General features: G+C 42.9%; 1 protein-coding gene across 1 annotated transcript in view; it reads right to left on the minus strand.

Moving 5' to 3' along the window:
• Window positions 1-927: 927 nt before the first annotated feature.
• LOC101574388 (CTP synthase 1) overlaps window positions 928-21020 on the minus strand; it is a gene marked incomplete at its 3' end in the record, with an annotated part of 29351 nt that continues 9258 nt past the window's right edge. Inside the window, exons 3-8 of the mRNA XM_004648686.2 lie at window positions 18111-18281; window positions 10684-10784; window positions 9466-9582; window positions 6239-6322; window positions 5562-5642; window positions 928-1079 (exon numbers count right to left, since the gene is read on the minus strand). Coding sequence (XP_004648743.2) covers window positions 928-1079; window positions 5562-5642; window positions 6239-6322; window positions 9466-9582; window positions 10684-10784; window positions 18111-18281 — 706 coding nt within the window. The remainder of the gene's footprint in view (window positions 1080-5561; window positions 5643-6238; window positions 6323-9465; window positions 9583-10683; window positions 10785-18110; window positions 18282-21020) is intronic.

Genomic DNA, 21020 nt, shown 5'->3' on the forward strand with positions numbered 1-21020 from the left:
GAGCAGTCTGCCGCCCTTCCTGTTCCCCTTGAAGCCCCACCCGACCCATGGCCTGCACTAGCTTGCTTGTCTGCTGGCTCACCGTCCTCCAGCCCCGGGTGTTCCTTATTTCTTCAGGCCTGAGCCTTTACACATGCTGCTTCTTTTCCCAGAACATCTTCCCTCTGTGTTGGCAGAGTTGATTCCTCTTCCTCAGAGTTCAACCTAATGTTACTTGGCAGGGACACCTTTCCTGACCCCTCTATGACGTAAGCTCAAATCCTTCTGCCGTTTTCCATCCTAACTCTTGACAGTTTGTAATTGTTCTGTTTTGTTCACTTGATTTTTGCTTCTCTTATCACTGAATTACACTCTATGTTAGGGAGCGCCTGGTAGAAAATGGGGGTTCAGAAAACATTTTTTTTTTTTTAATTTATGGACAGCAGACCAAAATTAGAGAAAAAGGAGGACTGCAAGGAAAGCCAACATTTTGGCCCTAGCCTTCCAAGATCAATTAAGACTCAGGATATATGAGAACTTGTACTGTGATGTCATGTAACTCAGTAGTGTACCAAATTTTCTGATCAAGGAGATTAAGGGGGTCAAAGAGGAAAGTGATCGATGATGTGGTGTTCCTAAGGAGAGTCACATGGAGAGAAAACATCTCTGGGTTTCAGAGAACACATTGGCCAAGCAATGGCCGTGGCTCATCCACATGGCTGACACTGACAAAGGATCTACAATCTGAGGTACAGGATCTCAGGAAAAATTCTGAGGGGATTTCACTGACCTTATCAGACCCAAAAGCTACAACTCTTGTTGCATAGGTCTTGCTTCATCTTGGTCTTAACCATCCAGCAGAGAAGTATAAAAACAAAGTATAAGAAGTAAAGACAGACAGACAGACAGAGAAAGGCTGGCACTTCCAGCTCCCTATGGGGGGCAAACCTGTCTGCCATCTCTTTCCACTTCATCAGCATTTTTCGTGGCTGCCTCTCAACAGGAAGGTCCAGTCTTCGAAGAAAATAATCTACAACCCCTTGCTCTTCTAACAACAAAGGGACTCGGTAGATAGTCGAGACATCATGGACACAGATCACCTGTTTAAAAAAAGTGAATGGCTTAATAAAGTTTAAAAAATAGCAGATCTTAACAACCTCCTACTGTGTGACTTCCAGGAAAAATCCTTAACTTAAAAAACAAAACAGGACAATTCTGTAGAAAAAAGGTAAATTACCAAAACTGACGCAAGACCAGAGCAGAAAACTAGTGACTAATCTATTGTGAAAAAATGAATGGAAAAATTCTTTAAAAAACACCACTACCACCAACAAAAACCCCATGTTTCAGGATGTGTCCTAGGAATCCTTGAATGGCTTCTCTCGGCACGGTGGTTCTCAAACTTAGCTCACTGCACAATGAAATTCATTTGAGGAGTTCAGAAAAACCCAAATACCCAAGCTACCTAAACTGAATCTCTAGGGGCTGGAGGCAGACCTCAGTAGTACTTAAAGCTCCTTAAAGTGTCCAACATGGAGCCAACTTTGGAAACCACTGCATTAGGGAATGTAAAAGTGAACTCACCACCAAGAACAATAAAGTCAGCTCTGTGGACAGAAACTTAATAAAAACGCAGACCAATTCATAATACATCATACAATTTGATATTTAATATTTGTGTTTATTATTAAAGTCCAAAACTAGGGAAGAATGGCTACCTGTCACTATTAAGTGATATGGAGACATTAGCCACTACACCTAGGTAAGAAACCAAATATAAACTGAAAAGAAACAACCACCATTAAATGTATACATCAGGGGCTGGAGAGATGGCTCAGGGGTCTAAAGCACCTACTTGGAACAAGCTTGGCAAAGCACAGGGACCGCGGTTCAATCCTCCAGCACCACATGCCAGCCAGCCGCGCCCCCTGGTGGGCTGAGCTGGCCACACACACACACACACACACACACACACAATAAATAAATGTTTAAAAATAAATAAATAAATAAATAAATAAATGTATACATCATTTTCCTTATCTATAAAAGAATATTTATATGTACACAATGAGATCTGACAGTATTCTAGTAAGGTTTTAGGCTATAGATCAAAGGGCAAAAGTTGCTATGGTATCCAATGTATGGCCACACCTATGCAAGAAATTCAATCTTTATGTATCACTATAATAATAAAACTTAGGAATAGCTATAAGTAAATTTAAACAACTTTACAAAGCAAGTAAAGCCAAAAGGCACCTTTCTTTTTCCTTTGGTACCAGGGATCAAAATTAGGACCCTGTGCCTGCCAGGCAGGCGCTTACACCACTGAGCTATCTCCCTGGCCCTAAAAGGCACCTTTACAAAGAAGATTGTAGGGTATTAGCAAAGGATGATCCTTTTAACAAATGAGGGGCTGGCCAGATCTCTCAGATTAAAATGATTGTTTAGGCAGACACAGGGACCAGGGTTCAATCCGATCCCCTGTGTGCCGGCCCCACCTCCAGGGCACGCTGAGACAGAGACTAACACTGGGCATGGTGGTGCACGCCTGTAATCCGAACGCTTGGGAGGCTGAAAACTGGAGGATCATTAAGAGTGATCTGTGTAGTGGGACCCTATACTAAACACATTTTTTTAAAAATGAGTTTTGGACAACTGGTTTTCCAAAAAGATGAATTTCAATCTTTACCCCTCACTATATACCAAAATTAACTTAAAGTAGGTCACATAAGACATAAAACTTTAATGAATAGAAAAAAAAATAGAACAGCTGAGCCAGTTACCCTGCACCGGCGGGACCTACCAGTCCAAGCGTGGATGAGACCCTCTTCCATCCCCCCCTTGGGACCTCCCCACTCTGCAGCAACCCCCCACCTGCCCACCCAGTGAGTGAGAATTTCTAACGCATTCAAGGGACCCCCAGATCCAGTCCTAGCTCAGGCCCAGTGAGTGTGTGGGAGAGCTTCCTCTCCCCCTGCCACTCTACCTTGTCCCCTCCAGACTCAGCTCAGGTCTGGTATACAGGCCTGGGGTGAAACCCTGCAGCTGCAATCCCTGCAGAGAGTACGGGACAGAACCACCCAGCTAGTCCAGGAGCCGAACAAAATGCCAGAGGGGCACAACAGGTTCACTCCCAAGGGTGGCAGCAGGAAGGACCTGAGCACAGCAGCCAGACCCAAGCCAGGCACAGCTGGATAAAGCCAAACTTTGTAGATCTACACCTGAACTTCAGTAGGTGCTAGGGTTATAACTGCATCAAAGCTCTACAACAAAGGTCAGAAGACAGTGCTATACAAAACGACAATGAGAAGGAGCAAAATGCCATCTCAGACCCCAAGCCCACGCATAACAAGTGCAAAGGACACTAACACAGAACAAACTGGGAATCATACAGCTGAAATCAATGAATCAATGGCTTCTGAAATAAAGAAACAACTGCAGAAAGGTATAGAGGAACTCACATTGCAAATAAAAAAAGAAATCCCTGAATTAACAGCATCTGCAGTAAAGAATCAAATGCAGAAACATATGGAGGAAACCCAATGCCCACCCAGAACAAGTGCAGAGGACACTAGCTCAGCTCAAATGTATGAATTAATAGCATCAATAGTAAATAAGCAACAGTAGAAAGTTATAGAGGAACTCAGAGCGGAATTCTTTTCTGAAATTAAAAAAAAAAAATTCTCTGAACTCAGAGCATCTGAAGGAAAGAATCAACTACAGAAACAGAGAAAGGAAACCCAATCTGAGAAAGAAAAATAGAACAAAATATTCATTACACTGATTAGGCAACAGCTCTCAGATATGACATAAAAGCATAACAGAAAAAAAAAGGATAAAATGAAATTTTAAAAGCTTTTGTACTCCAAGACACTATTAAGAAAATGAAAAGGCTAGGAAAATATTGTAAGTCATATATATAAAAGACTTGTATCCCAACTATATAAAGAACTCTTTATAATGCAGTAAGATGAACAACTTAAACTTTAAAAATAAGCAAAAAACTTGAAATTTAAATATGGAAATATATGGCACATTTCCAATAGTGAATAACTGTAATAAAAATAAGTTCTGCTATAGAATACACAACGTAAATAGTATGCTTGCTAAGATAAAAACATCTAAAATAATTAAGCATGATAAAGGACTGATGAATATGGAAATTACTCTGCCCTGCACACTGGTATGAAGAGAACCCCTCCGGTGGAGCACTGGCCCCATCCAGTGACCCTCCCTCCACACCCCAGCTTTGAGAGGGGGCCAGCCGCATAGGTGGAGGACTTTCCCACTGCTCTACTCACATTAAGCCAATGATTTTAGTGACCTCAGTGTCGCTCAGAAGTTCATTAAGTGGGCTACTTTTACCTATTGCTTCCCTGTCCCTCTCTATGCTGTAGTTTTTTCTCAGCCTCCAGATCCTCAGATCATCTAGTAGTGAAACAAACCCTCCAGAACCATGTCTTTAAATTCCTTGACCTCAACTTCCCTCCTAGCCTAGTCTCCATCAGCTAAACCTGACTGCTATTGTTTAGATGTGGTTTGGTATTCTCAAGGGGATATGTGATTAAAGCCTTGTGCCCAGGGAGGCTTCACTGGTACTGAGAGGTATTGTGGAACCTACTGGAGGCTGAGCCTACTAGCAGATGGAATTAAGACATTTCTCCCACAACCTAGATGTCTGGAGAGAGGACTGCTATAAAAGGAGCAAACCTGGCTCCTCCCTCTGTCTTTGGCTCAAGACTTGATCTTACTCCCCACATATGGCCACAGAACCTTCCCAGAGCCTGCACTGTGATATATGGTATAGGCTCCAAAGCTGTAAGCTAAATAAATATCTTTTCTTTACCAACTTCACTGTCTCAGGTGTTTTCTGGTAGTGATGAAAAACTGACTAATGCCAACCAATGTCACAAACCCAACTAATGAAGGATACAATTTCCACGTTAAGCACCCCACTTAGAGCAAAGGTTCCAAAGTGTTCATTTCTTATACCACACACTAGAAGACTACAACACTCAGAACCTAGGAACCAGAAACATCAAGCTGAATGAGGCAGGTGGCTCTCTGGAAGCCTGCAGTATGTAAGGAAATCAATAAGGACACTGGGTGTACACAGGCAGGCATGTGGGAAACACTTGAGCTGCTCAGAGGTGGAAATGATCAGCCCTGAGGGTTGAAGAGTGGCAGATAAAGCACCTCAGGAACTGTATCTCAGCTGGACTCTGAAGGATGCAAATGAGGAACAGGGTGCCAGGCCAGGAGGGAGAGGGGAACCCTGATTCCTGACACCAATTAAAGCAGAGACCTGAAGAGTGGAGCTAGGTAAAAAGAAAGACATTCAACTGAATGGAGATAAAAACAAGCAGTGGGAAGAGAAGGAAGAGGCAAGAGAGGGACAGGTGTGTTTGGGGATCCACAGAAGTGGCAATGGAGAGTCAGAGTCAACAAGTATCAGTTCTTCTAAAGAACAATCTACCATCTCTAATTACTAAATAAAAACAAGCTGACCATAAAGCTGATCACAGTCAAGAGGCTTCAGGCCAATTAGAAGCAGATTCCATAGGGATGGAGTCTGTACTTACTTGTTCAGGTTCCACGTGACAAAACATTGATATTTTCTCTTTCACGGATGTGTCCAGAGGGTTTGAGCACCTGCACACAACCTGTCAATAAAGAAAACAAGATGGCATGGATGGAAGGAAGGATTACAAAGCTGGGCATTCCCGACTGAACTCAAAATAGACATCACATTGTTAAGATGAGTATGTCGGCTCTTAAATCCACAAAAATATTATTGCCTTGTTTTATTTTTTATTTTATTTTATTTTTTTTTGGCGGAACTGGGGATTGAACTCAGACCCTTGCGCTTGCCAGGGAAGCACTTATTCCACTGAGCCATCTCCCCGGCCCCTATTGCCTTGTTTTAAAAAACGAAATTCCAAATCCTAAATTAGAGAAACATTAGGAAGATGGTAGTATCAATGAAAGGCAGAGGAATAAAACCAGAGGCACTACGATCTGAGACTTTCCTCTCCAGTGAATATTCTTGGACAGGAGAGAAAAAGAGACTATTTAAAAGGACACAAAGAAGAAATAAAGCATAGTCATGTAAGAAAATCTCACCAACAGTACCTCATTCACAGCAATAAACTTACTTTCTTCACTATCAATTAACATCAAGGCCTGTCAAGCAAATGAAGGTCTAGCCTGTCATGGAATTATGTTTTCATTAGACGTAAGGTCACCCAGGAAATCTCACCAAGTCTGGAGAAAGCCCAAGCCCTCTAAGTTCACGAACACTGTTTTGGGTGGGTTTCGTCTTCTGTTCCCCTGTTGAACTTGGCTATTTTACAAAAGAAAAAAAAAGGGGGTTAATTTCTCTATGATAAAAAAATTTTCAAGTATGGCTTTTCCCTGAACCCCTTTTCATAGAGAATCTGAGCATTTACACAATTACTTTGTATTTCTGTTAAGTTATACATAGATGTATTTTGGAGTCAGTTCTTCCACTAACGAACAGTGGTGCGTAGGTACCTCTACCCTCCCACTCTCCAAACCTACAATGGCCCTTTGACTATCCTTTAATGCCGATCAAACCCGATCTTGCGGATGCTAGTCAACTACTCTAACCAACCCGCAGCCACACCCCACCATTTGTGCCCTTTTAATTGATCCTTCTAGTTTTTACTGTTACTTGACATTTAGCTTGAGACATTTCCTGTGGATATCACTGCTACATGAGGATCTGCCCTCTTATTCCCACTCACTATACCACTCCCTTGCAGAGTCTGCAGCCCTCAAGAATAAAATACTATCAGCTCAACCACATGCCACATTCTTCCTTTCTGTACCAAAATGTCTTTACTCTCCTCACACAGAAGAGACAGATTTGCTGCATTCAGAATTCTAGGTTGGAAATTATTTCCTCTTCAAATATTTTAATAAAATAGCTTCACTAGGGGCTGGGGAGATAGCTCAGTTGAATAAGCACTTTCCTGGCAAGTACAAGGGCCTGAGTTCAATCCCTGGCTCCACAAAAAAAGAAAAAGAAAAAAGAAAAAGAAAGTATCTTTACTATCTTTTAGCTTCTAGTACTGCCATATTAATTCCTGACTTTGCTCTTTAGAAGAAAGTATGTTCTTCTTGGGGCCTCTTAGGCTTCTGCCCCACCGTTCTGCCCCTTCACAGTCATGCCTCAGCGAAGTCATCTGCACCCCATGCTGCACATTCAGTAGGCCTGTTCAATCCACTCCCTCTCATCTAGAAATATCCTTGTTTAGATCAAGGGTAAGAAAACTTTCTCCGCACAGGGCCAGATAATAAACCTGAGGTTCTGTGGACTATATGGTATCTCTCATAGCTACCGAACTTTACTGTTTTAGTACAAAAACCATAGATGGCAATCAACAAAAGGACGTGAGTCTAGTTCCCTAAACTTTATTTTCAAGAGCAGTATGAGTTTTGGCACTGGAGCAACAGCTTGCTGAGTCAGCTTATATTTCCCTCTCCATTTCGGTTTTTATTTTCTAGAAATCCTACTAATAGATGCCAGAACATCTGAACAAGTCCCCTAACTTACCTTTCCTTGCTTATTGTCTTTCCCTTGGTTTCTATCTTATTTCATCACCTTTCTCTTATCATATTTATTTATTTATTTATTTATTTATTTATTTATTGTACTGGAGATTGAATCCAAGGCCTTTTCACTGAGTTTCATCTCCAGTTCATTTAAAAAAAAAAAAAATAAAGGCCACCAATATAGCTCAGCAGACTAAGTGCTTGCTTAGCTAAGTGCAGGGGCCAGGCTTCAATCCTTTGCACCAAATGCTGCACTGGCCCTGCCCTGGACATGCTGAGCCGGTAATAATGTCCCAGCATGGTGGTACATGCCTATAACCCCAGAACTAGGCAGGCAGAAATCAGGAGGATCAGTATGAGTCCAAGCTGCACAGTAAGACTTTGCACAAAAAAAAAAAAAAAATTAAAAACAAGGTTTTTTTTTTTTTTTTTTTTTTTGTGGAACTAGTAATTGAACTCAGACCCTTGCACTTGCCAGGCAAGCAGTTATTCTACTGAGCCATCTCCAAGGTCTTTCTTGTTATGTCACTAAGTTGCCTAGTCAGTAATGTGAGCTTTAACTTGTGAAGCTCCTGTCTCAGCCTCCAAGACTTCTAGTATTGTAGGCATACACCACCATACTATGCCAATTTCTTTCTTTCCTTATTTATTCTACGTAGTTCAGGCTGCCCTTTAACTATGTAGCCTAAACCGGCTTCAAACTCCCAGCAATCTTCCTACCTCAGCCATCCACATACTGATATTACAGGCATACGCTAAACAATTCTTTTTCTTTTTTTTTTTTTTTTTTGGCAGAACCGGGGATTGAACTCAGGCCCTTGTGCTTAGCAGGGAAGCACTTTACACCAGACATTTCTTATCACTATGTATTCTTTGTCTCCACATGTTCCCTTCTTATGGCATGTAGTTTTTATCAGTTGCATGCAATGTAGCTCCTTTCAATCACTAGCTATCAGCTCAGGCTTCACAGCTGAATGGAAGCCCCTGAAAGTGGCAGGCTGGTCACTGAATCTTTGGCCAACTTGTTTCCCTGCAGAGACCTGGGAGCAGTGTCTTTCCCTCCAGGACAGTCATACCCAGGAAGACTCTTACTATACAGCACATAGAGGGCTCTGAAGCTTTGTAAAAGAAAGCAAGGTATCTCCACAACACATCAAGGCAGCATAATATCACACCTACCACCTGTGTGTGGCTCTGTGTCGATGTCCTCAACCATCTCTGTACTACCTGCCTACCCAGAAACTCTCGCTGGGGCCCAGTCTTCTGTCAAGGTGGAAAGAGGCTGGTGCCTAAGTGGGGAAGGGATGTCGAAGCCTACCTCTTCTGCATTACCGCCCCTGCCCAGAAAACTTCGTGCTGTCTACCTAGACACCCCAGATGCCCTCTGGGGCAAACAGCTGTATGTCTGCTTTCCCTGCTACAGGCTGAGGGCTCAAGGTTGCCACATCAGCTTGGTCAGTTTCTACATTGTTTATGTGCTTTCTTATTTGTATTATTACTGATTTCTCTACATAGTATTTCTCTTTGTAAAACCTTACCTTTAAAAAAAAAAAACCTTTGGGGGCCAGGGAGATAGCTCAGTAGAATAAGTGCTTGTCTGGCAAGCGCAAGGGCCTGAGCTCAATCCCCAATTCCATAAATTAAACAAATAAATAAATAAATAAATAAAATTTTATATTCAGTAAGTCACCCACACATGGTCCACCCACCAGTATCAACAGTAGCTCCTGATTCATTTTCCAAATGTTTTCCATTTGATCTTTTCAAACACATATATATGATCACAAGCTTAAATTCACAAAGAAGTTCTTTAGTCCCTGTTTTGCATACTTCAAGTACTGAAAACTTTTAGGTTAACAAGTGAAAATCAACCTTTTCTCTCATAAAATCTAGTTGTAAATGCCTTACCTGAGGAACTAGACTGACGTGGATATTACAAAAGTTCTCCTTTTTGACCTTGAACTGGAACTGTCGAAAGGCCTCAATGAAGGGCATGCTTTCAATATCTCCCACTGTCCCACCAAGCTGGAAAAAAACACTGTTTTTGAGGTTGGGCACTCAACCCTTCTCTCTGGTGCTTTCCTTTCTAGCATCTGCTGTCCCCTTGACTCAGTGGCCAGTAACAGTGTGAGTGGATTCTCCAGCCCTACAGAATGTCAGTTACAGGCATTTCTTTGTGCTTCAAGGTGACTAGGTTCACAAACCCCCAAGCCTATTATAAAACTTCCCACAGAATTTCAAGAAAAAGGTCCGGTGAAAGAAGGACCAGGAATTTTATTTGCATGAAAGTCACAAAGCAAAAAGTCCAATCTTATTTCTTTCACCATAAATAATTTGCATATCAAAAAGCATCTGTTATAAACAAACAAACTACAAGAACTCTTGAGTCTCCTGATTTTGAAGGAACACTGAGATCCAACAGCTGAGATCAGCAGATAGCACAGAAATCAAACCCAGAAAGCTTAGTTAGGGAGGGGATGTTCTTGCCAGGAGAAAGCAAAAGTCTAGTACCTCCTTTAAGAGACAGATGAGGGCAGGAGAGATAGCTCAGTGGTCTAAGGGCCTGCCTGGCAAGCACAAGGACCCGGGTTTGATCCGTAGTACTGTATGCTGTGCCAGCCCTGTACCGTGCCAGACACCAAAACCGGGTGTGGTGACACACGCCTGTAATCCCATCCTTGGGAAGGCTGAGACAGAAGGATCACTATGAGTCCATGCTACATAGTGAGACCCTGTACCGAAATTAATTAAACAAATAAAAGATTTTATTTTAAAAAGAGATAGATGAAAATGTGTCCTGCCACATCTTTCTGGTACAGCTGGTATTAAGTGAGTCCAGAAATGCTGAAAAGGAATATTTAGATAAGAATTGCTCTCCTCAGCCCGGGATATAGCTCAGTGGCATAAGTGCCTCCCTGGCAAGTGCAAGGTCCCAATTTCAATCCCCAGTACTAAAAAAAAGTTAAAAGACTGCTCTCCCACACATGGCCATTCCACATGACCACTGCCGAGCCCTCTGCCATACTACACTGGGCACAGGGGAGAACAAGAGAATCCCTGGGGACTGTCTTGTCTGGCTAAGGAGATGAGTGGCGTATCCACAGAGTATGCAGGAATGATACAAACCTCGATAACACACACTTGAGGTTCCAGGCCATCTTCATCTACAGGTACTAATGCCTGCTTCATCACCCAATCTTGGATTGCATCTGTGATGTGAGGTACAACTAGGAAGCAGAAAAGGAACCCGTCACTTACACTGTCCATCACTGAGGCAAATACACTCATCATTAAATTGCTGCACTCTTTGCTAGACAGAAGAACAGCAGTGGGGCCAAAAGAGGAAGCCCATGAACTCTTTGGGTTCACACTCCCCATGGTCTCCGCTCGAGAGTTCCAGCTGCCACTGGAAGCACTGCTAGAGGAAGAGGACAAGAGTGGCCCTCCTCCCTCCTGTGCAGGGCCTGCTCTTCTGGCTGCACACAGACACAAAGAACCAGATGGCCACCCCTATTTTCAATAGTCAAGGCTGAAAGGGGACATCATACATCTTCCTGAGTGCTTTTCCAAGAATAAGAGACCCATCAGGGCCCTGTCCCTCTTTGTTTCTAGTGACTAAAGGGTAGAACTCACTGCAGAGTGTTTGGGGCACGGCACGTGGAATCTAGGTTCAGATCTCAGTTCACCTCTCATTAGGTGTGGACCACTGGGCCAATTATAGTACTGTTCTTAAGCTTCGTTTCCCCATCTGTTAAGTGGAGGTAATACTATTTCATGAAGTTGTAGAAATGTTATGAAATAACTTACCATGACAGAACTCATTGTCAGCTAGAGCCAAACACTCTTTAAAAACTATAGTTGTTGGGCTCAGACTTCAAATTCCTAAAGAGCAAGATTACTACTTAACACTGTGGTTAAACAGCAATGCCTCATGCACAAGGATGTATGTTTTTCCTATTACACATACAGCTGACAAAGCAATCCTTTAAAAATGCAACTCAGAACTCATCATACCCATGCGTAAATGCTTCAGTGTTTCCCACTACCATGACTCACAAGGCCCACCTGACCAACCTCTGAGAGACCTGTTGGTCACTCGCCTCAGCCACAAAGCCTGCTCTCCATTCTTTATCTCAGTCCTCTGCAGCCTTGAGTCTCTGTACTTACTGGGCATCTCAGTTCAAAACTCAGTTCCTCGGCTCCCTACAACCACTGACTCAAGTGGCTTTTCCCAGTCGTGCTTTCTTGCTTCATGCTATTTATCTCTCCTTTGCAGCTCCCATCAGGAATCTTGTTAGGAGGACAGTGATCCTGTTGGTCTTGTTTTCATGTATCCTCAACACCAATAAAGGTCTAACCACATAAGCACTTGATAAATATTTGATGAACAACAAACATGTGAATGAATACACTGGAGGCATAGAACAACAAACTCTGATGGACATTTCAATTCCTAACTGATCCTTTCTGTGTCAGGGAAACATTTTACTGATGTGGCACCTCAGACTTCCTAAGAGCTAGAGGCAGATGCTGTTACTATTTCAGTTTTATAGAAAGGGAAACTACATCTCAGGAGGTTACACAATCGAGATGCTGATGGATATAAAGTGCTACAGTAGTCCCTCACTTATCGCAGAGATTACGTTCCAGACACCCAGGTGATAATTGAAAATCAGCAAAGTAGTGACATATTTTAACGCACACACACACATACACACACACACACACACACACAGGCTTTTAACTCTTATAAACATTTCCTACACTTTTTTAAACACTTCTAATGTTCCTAACCATTTTCTAAACTTGTAAAGCTACATAATTTTAACATATGTATACTGTGCTATACTGCAAAATCCTACAATATAGCAAAAACTCCACAATAATTTAGATTAGTATTTTTTGAAAACTCGTAAAACAGTGAGTCTGCAAAAGTCGAACCATGAAATAGCAAGAGATTACTGTAATTAGCCCAGAATATGGTCACACTAAGACAGGAGATTAGGATGTGGCAAAGCTGGCCGGGGAAGTGAGCGTGACCTATTAACTACGAGATCCCAGTCCCATGCGCAGAACAGCCCCCAAAAGCCTTGCTCATGGACTTGTCTGAGAACCTGAGCAGGTTTTCCACAGGATGGCCTAGACCAATGTCAGCCTCAGGTGTGGGACCTCAGCACTACACTGTTTCTAGTTAAGTAGAGTCATCCTGATTAGCTAGTCATCAAGGGACTCAAAATACCAGCTAAGCCATCGAGGGACTCAGTCTAAATGCAAGTTGAACCATCAAGGGGTTCAGCCAGGTGGCTCAGGGAACTTTGCTTGTGTGGAAGTTTGCCCTTCCTTCATGGGAGCATGAACCAGGCAAGGCCTAGAGATGGCCCAGCTGCTACCAGTTAATGGGTCCTACTGTGGACACCAAAGCCCCAGGGGACTTTCTGCTGTGCCTAATGATGCTGGCATCACTCTGAGGTTCTCAGATAGAGAGGTCTGTCTAGGTTTTGTAAAGTCTCACAAGGGGCACCTTGTGGACCTCAGCCTTCTTCCTTGTGGAGCACTTAGTTTTGTCTCCTTCTCTAAATCCCCAGACAAGCAAATGGGAAATCTTTTTGATCTCACAACCAAAGTTTTTACTGACATCACCACTAAGCCTACTTGAAGAGGGAAAGATTTGGTCCTGATAATCTAAAACAGGAGCAACTTATCTACTATCATGACACGGTTTGGGTCCAATATGAACTGGGAGATGGCGAAAGATTAGAAAGGGAAGGTACTTCAAATTATGAGACAATTTTCCAGTTACAGCTTTTTTGCTTAAAACAAAACCATAGGTGGAATGAAATGCCTTACATTTAGGCTTTTGTGACTCTTTATCAAAAGCAATAAATGCTCAGGAGCTATGGTGTTTAGAGTGGCCTCCAAGGAGGAAAAAGCTATTATAGGTGACCCTGTCCTAAGAACCCCCACTAATCCCCTAAGGGGATGTGGGTCTCTCTGATTTGTCTGATACTGGGAGGTTGCCGTGACCTCCTCCTTATAGCACATAGACCAATAAATCACCCCTCCAGTGACTCTGGATCTCCACTGGAGCCCAGTGTTCCAGGAGAACTCAGTGCTCCTAACGCCACTTATCATGCTTCGCAGACAGCTGTAAGACACACAGGTGGAACCTCGAGTGGTGCTTCTACCCTAATTCACAATTGAGCTTACCTGAAGAGAAGCCTCAGTGGTGAGAGGCAATGCTCGAGTAAAAGTCCCTTTCCCTTTTTCAGTTGTAGGTGCCCAACAGTGCAAGGAGTGATTAGGTCAACTATCAGAGGACCCTGCTAAGTTTGCAGGTGGATTTCTTTTTTTTTTTTTTTTTTTGGCAGACCGGGGATTGAACTCAGACCCTTGCGCTTGCCAGGGAAGCGCTTATTCCACTGAGCCATCTCCCTGGCCTGCAGGTGGATTTCAATTGGCCCTTGCTCTCAATTTACCATAGCAAGATGCCCAATACATCTTGGCCATTTGCTGTAACTCAGATGAAAAATAAAGACTCCTAAAAGAGGCTAAAAACTAAAAAAAAAGAAACCTTGAAAGGGGGAAAAAAAACCACCCTGTAGAGGGTATCCAGCCTCTAACAGAGCCAAACTGGGACTGTAATATATATTAAGCTGGGACTAGAAATGCTATCTAATATGGTAGCTACTCTTACCATGGGGATGAAAAGATGCATTAAAAAGTCTATTAATTATGGTAAAGTAAGTGGGATCTTGCAAGGTACAGAAGAGAACCCAGCTTTGTTTTCTAACTGATTAGCAGAGGGCTTTTCAAGTATACTAAGATCCCTCTTCCATGGATGGAGAGGCACTAATGGGACACTACTGTATCTGACAATGAGGCCCAAATACTCAAATCATGAGTTCCTAATTTTTCAGTGCCCTATTCACTTTCTAGGACGAGATATACCAGTTAAATTTGGGACATTTCTCAAGTTCTGGCTAAGGCCAAAGTGGACTTTACTTGTTGGGACTATACCAGGACTCTCTGACCAAATTAGCCAGCAAATGGATCCTGTTGCATGGAAGAATGGAACCACAGCACAGCAAATTCTGCTATGACAGTAGTTACAAGGCTAAAAGACCCCAGCCATTCCTAACTGAATGCAGTACCTGATCAAGGAAGAGGCACATCCTGGTCTCCAGCCTCTCGAAGTCCCTCAATTCTGGCCTTCAGCAGCCTTGCCAGTCCCCTTACAATGCTCACATAAACCCTCAGGAGAATATCAGGTGGCATAAGACCACCACCTCATGAATGGCTGCCATTTCAGTCCAGCTTCCAGTAGTAGATCTAGACAATGCTCTCTCCAGGGGACACTGACTGGCTTTCAGTCTTAGATGTAAAAGGTGTATTTTTCTCCATCCCCTACATTCAGACTCCTAATTTCTGTTTGCCTTTGAATGAGAAAATCCCACTTCAAGAGAAAAGCAGCCATATGTTTGGACATTTCTCCCACAAGGGTTTAGTGACAATTCTCATCTTTTTGCTTGGGCACTAGCAAAAGACTGAGTTAATTAAAGCTTAAATAGGAAGCCATCCTACAGCATATAGATAACAGTCTATTTTGCAGCCAAACACAAAATTACCTAACTATAGCACTGTATAGTCTCCACCTTCTAGCTGAGAAGGGATATAAGTCTCCAAAGAAAAGGCTCAGATATCCCTCCAGAAAGTTTAATATTTGGGATATATTCTTACATCTGGGCAATAAGGGTTATCTAGGGACCAGATCCAGGCTATCTGTGATCTCGGACCTCCTGCCACCAAACAACAGTTTCGTTCTTTCCTGGGGATGGCTAGCTTTTATAGGGAATGTCTACCTAATTCCAATCTAATTGCAAAGCCTTTGTATTAGGCTGTAATGAGCCCATGCCCTGATTCTGCACCCCTAGAATGGACAAAAGTGATGGACAATGCCTTTAGGAAAATAAAGCATGACCTTAGTCAGGCTGCAGCACTGCTAATTCCTGACTTAAGAAAACCTTTCTTTCCCTGTGTATCAGAAAAGGAAGCACTAGACGTAGTGGTGCATGCCTGTAATGCCAGAACTCAGCAGGCAGAGGCCAAAGGATTTCTTTGCAGTCAAGACCTGCCTCTGCTGTATCATGAGTTCAAAGGCACCCTGAACTACATGAGACCCAGTCTCAAAAAAAAAAAAAAAAAAAAAAAAATTAACCTAAATAAAGGCTAGGGCAAAAACTCTCCCCAGGCTCATATTTAACAAAATCGGATGGACTGGCTGCTGGATGCTCACCTTACGAGACAGCAAGAATGGCTACAGCTGTATTAACAGAAAAAGCTACAAAGTTAACTTTAGGACAGAGACTCCAAGTCCTGATACCCATCAGGTGAGACATACTCTAAAGACAAGAGGTTACTTGTTAACAGAATGGGTCACTAAGTATCAGAGCATGCTCTTAGACAGCCCTAGGTTATTACAACAACTTGTACTACCATTAACCCTGCTTCTTTGATGCCTACATTCCTAGAAGTTAGCTACTCTAGCAAACAAGTCATCTCACAACGACCAGGGAGATGGCTCAGTGTTATTCCACATAAGCGCTTCCGTGGCAAGTACAAGGGCCTGAGTTCAATCCCCGGTTCTGGGGGAAAAAAAAAAAAGATCCCGAACCAAGTCATCACACAGACATATGCAAATAGGCAGGACATCAGTGACCTGCCTCTCCAAGACCCTGATTCTTCAAGTGTGATTTACTGATAAAAGTAGCTTTGTTTATGACATCAAAAGGCAGGTTACACAGTTATCAGCTCATAGCACGTACCTGAATCAGACCTACTTCTTCAAGAGCCTCTGTTGAAGACTTGGAGAGAAGTGATGATCAGTTAGACCCAAAACGGGAAGGCCCCTTCTCAGTGATCCCTGCCATACCACTGCAGTACAGGTGGCAGACAGATAATAACGCCAGGCCCACCTGAGCTGTCTGAAGAACAACATCACCCAAAAGGAAAAAGCTACTCCTGCAAGCCTCTGGAAGGCTCCAGATTTCTCTTCAAATACCAAGACTCCAGTGCTACTACAGAAGTGCGGAAATCGGACCTGCTCCTCATCTTTGGGCTAACAGTGACGCTCAATGGTCACTCACTCTTTTCTCATTGTTTCCCCACAGGTTCTCCTTTCTTCAACCCAGCCAGTGAGCCACAGCACCCCAAGGTAGCTGGAGAGCACAGAATCCTCAGTGTGCAGGGCCGCAGCCCCTTCCAGCCTGAAGAAGCTACACAGCCAGAGACTTCCACTCCCTCAGCACCCCGTGAAGCATTATGGGGATTTGTGTTTCTCAGGGAGCAATGAGGTAGGAGATTAGAGTGTGGCAAAGCTGGCTGGGGTCCGAGGTGGGGCCTGTTAGTTACAAGGCCCCAAACACACATGCAGAACGGCCTGAAGCCCTGCACGTGGACTGCTCAAGAACTCAGGCAGCTGTCACTAGCATGGCCTCAACCTGATGTCAGCCTGAGGTGTGGGTCCCAGAGCCACCTCTCAGGACCTGGATGCAGAAGCTCTTACGGGATAAAGGACACACCGATGCCATGAAGAGTGTCACTTCCCAGGGTAGCCTGTGCTGCGTTTCCCACACACACAGCAACTACTTTTCTTTGCTCTCACCCTCTTTTTCTCTCTTCTCAGTCTAAGCTCACTCTGCAGAGCCAGTTTCTCCCCTCTCTTTACTTTTACTTTCTCAAACCTGGGCATTGGTGTTTGCTTGTTTTGTTCAATCCTTTGTTCAAGATGAGAACCTCGAATTCAACTCCAGAAGGAGAAGTGAACAACCCCAAACCTGTCAACCTGTTAAAAAACGTTTAACTGGCGAGCCACTTTTAGAAGGAGATACCCGATAAAAACATCAGTCCCAGGCCAGAGCCACCTGTCGGTGTGACACTCAGTTCTCAATCCATTGAGGTCTCAGGCCAATAGCACATCTACTCTGACAACTCAGAGGAAGCACTCTGTCCATTCCTCCACACCAGTTTATCCAACACCACCTTTTAAAGCAACAGAAACACTGACTGTGAATAAGTAGTCCTACAAAACAGCTCAAAGCAAAGCTCTGCTGCAAGGGCTCAGGAAAACCCAGGAATCCTCCTTAATCTGCCCTGATCCATGTGACACTCATGAAAAGCCTGAAAATCAACATACACATTTTCTTCCTTATCTCTGGCCATACATATTAAGTTCCAGTATGCAGCATCCACACCACCTTGGCTCAATGTTCTAATCCAGCTGCCTCCACCACTTCACACTCATTACTGTGCAAAACCAGAAGCTTCCTGGACTCAAACCATGCTGCCATGCGTGGAATGACAAGTGGTAATGCCACCCATGGAGCAGCAGCAGCTTCTTCAAATGATCTCTCAAGTTAATGGCCAGATAATTCTGACTTTTCAGCTGAAGGCATATTTCAGTAATACCTTGACAAAATGATGAAATCACATACAAAGTAAATTTATAACCCCCAAAAAGTTAAGAACCTCAAAGGTAAACCGAATAAATCCAGTACCTTGGACTGTTTTGCCCAAGTAATCTCCTTTGCGTTCCTTGTTAATGACGTGCTGGTAGATCTTGCCAGTGGTCAGATTGTTGTCCTTGGTGAGGCGGATGTCAAGGAACCGCTCATAGTTCCCCAGGTCCAGGTCAACCTCCCCGCCATCATCCAGGACAAACACTTCCCCTGCAGTGAAGAGTAAGGGTGTTTAGCTAAGTGGAGATGACATGCACCACAGCATAACCTGACTTCTGAAATGCAAACACTTGCAAAGCAGTAAGGTCTGCCTTAGCTGACAGATGCAAAGAGATCTCTTTTTAGAAAAATAAATATGAGATGACAAAGATATGATACAACAAAGAAAAATTACCAACCACTGTCTAAAAGGGTAATTTTATACTTCCAGACTGTCAACGAAAATGCTGCCCATGGGAAAAGATAAAACAGCATGGAATGCAAGGCTATGCCACTCTGAAGGATTCCAGACAAGGACACTTACAGTAAGTAAAAGGACAACCTGTAAAGACTAAGGCTTAAACTACAATAAAAGCATGATTCTACTCAAAATATCTATGACATGTACATAGGAAGGTTGTATTTAGTATAAAAGCTAGCCTCTGGTTACACTGTTGTTGTAAATGAAGGTCTGAAACTGCCCAAGTTCTTTCCATTCTTTTGTTTGTATTCATTCCTTGCCACTTCATTTCTGCTGAGAATGATCCATATCTGAGTCACAACAGGAGTCATGCTCAAAATCAGGAAAGAAAAATGTCATATTTTCCCTCTCAGAGAAAGGCATCCTCTGCTCAGGAACTTTATACTAGACAACCCTTCAAGAGCTGGGGATGGAGCTCAGTGCTAGAGCTCTTGGCCAGCAATCATAAGACCATGGGTTTGATACACAATACTACCAAGAAAATATCTATCTTTATCCTGCCCCCCTCTTACCACATGCATCTATATATTCAGAGATTACATGGATGAATAAAATTTGTAGAACATAGATTTAGGCCAGTACAAGAAAGATTCATGTAATATCAAGTGCCTTCTGAGACCAAGATGACCAGACTCTGAAAGTGTCAGTTGCCTTTGGTGGAGTTGTAGATACAGATATAGATATAGATATAGATATAGATATAGATATAGATATATAGATCCCCTCTAGTATATTGATCTTCTTCTGATGCTAATCATTACATGAGGTTTTCTGTACTGGCACTTATGCCAGTAAGCTATCTACTCGACCTGAGATGTGATCTCTCATTAGGCAACCGTATAAATTTTTACAATACTGTTAGAAGTAAAAATGCAGAATTTTACAACTTTAAGGTATGTTTTAACAGTACATTTCACCCAATTTTAAGCAATAAATATGGAGAACTCAAACACAATGAATTTATCACACAGTCAATAGGAATACAACAAAAAAGAAGTCTATGAAAACAGGAGGATTACTACAAGTCCAATCTGTACAGTAAGACCCTATAGACCCTGTACTAAATATATTAAAAAAAAAAAAAAGGAAGTCTAATAGTTTAGACTTTTAACTTACTTCAAAAGATCTATATTGTGGCTGGCAAGATAGCTCAGTGGTCTAAAGCACCTGCTTAGGCAAGCTTAGACAAGCTTAGGCAAGCTTAGGCAAACTCAAGGACCACAGTTCCATCCCTGAGCCAAACTGTCAAGAGTCTGGTCACTTTGCTTTCTCAAAGGGCACTTGCTATACACAAGTCTTTCTCATTTTTTAAAATCTTTTATTTCTTTATTTATTTGGTACACCATCTCGCTATACAGCTCAGACTCCCAGTAATCCTCCTGTCTCAGCCTCCCCAGCACTGGAAATACAGGCATGCACCCTGGTTTGGGTGGCCAGTGCATCAGGGGTTCCAGGGCCAGCATGACATGCAATATCAGGGATGGAACCCAGGTCCTTTTGCTTGCCAAGCAGGCACTTAGACTGCCAAGATATCTCCCAAGCTCTACACAAGTGTTTCTTGTACTGGCCCAAGCCTATGTCCTTACAAATTCTATCCACCCATGCAATTTCTGAAGATTGAGACTACAGAAAATAAGACATACAATTCATCATTTCTTTAAACACCAGCCCTTTCCTCTTGAATGTGTCCTGTATCTACTTCTAATAAATCCTTCTCATGCCTTTTTTACTGATGAAAATTCTTCCCTGATGAGACTCAGTGACACTGCATCCTTCTATTAAGAGAGTGGGCTAAGTCCTTATTTCAGCTTCAGTGATCCTTAGTTATAGTATATAATGTCCTTGGTGAGCCAGCAGCAGGGTGAAAAAAAGATGGCATCCATCGGCAAGTTCAGACAAAGGGGTTTTTTAAAAAGTTATTTTCTTTGTCCTCACTTTCTCCTAAGTCCTTTGCCTCTACAGCATAGTTTCCCAATGGTGTGCTTTTTTTCCCTCTCTCTTTCACTCAGGATTTCATCTGTCAGAAAATTCAAACCATTAGCGCCAGCCAGATAGCTCAGTGGATTATAGTGCCTGCTTAGGCAGACGCAGGGGCCAGGGGCTCGATCCCCAGCCTGCTGTGCCAGCCCCAACCCTGGATCTTGTAGAGATGGCAACAAGCCTGGGCATGGTGGTGCATCCCAGTGCTTGGGAGGCTGAAAAACAGGAAGGATCACTACAAGTCCAATCTGTACTAAATACATAAGAAAAAAAAAGAAAATTCAAACCCTTTATCTTTTTTCTGTTGGTTACCAAAAGGTAGGGCACTAGAGGGTAGAGGAGCCTAGTGCCTCTTGGATGTGGGAATGCGGAGGGGAAGCACATGGCTCTGCTTTCCTTGATAGGTGATCTCTTTTTTTAAAATTTAGGGGCAGGGACATGGCTCAGTAGAATATGCGCTTGCCTGGCAAGTGCAAGAGCCTGAGTTCAATCCCCGGTTCCGCAAAAAA

Source organism: Octodon degus, unplaced genomic scaffold (genome assembly GCF_000260255.1).
Source record: "Octodon degus isolate 3935 unplaced genomic scaffold, OctDeg1.0 scaffold00555, whole genome shotgun sequence".
In the NCBI taxonomy this organism is placed as follows: domain Eukaryota; kingdom Metazoa; phylum Chordata; class Mammalia; order Rodentia; family Octodontidae; genus Octodon; species Octodon degus.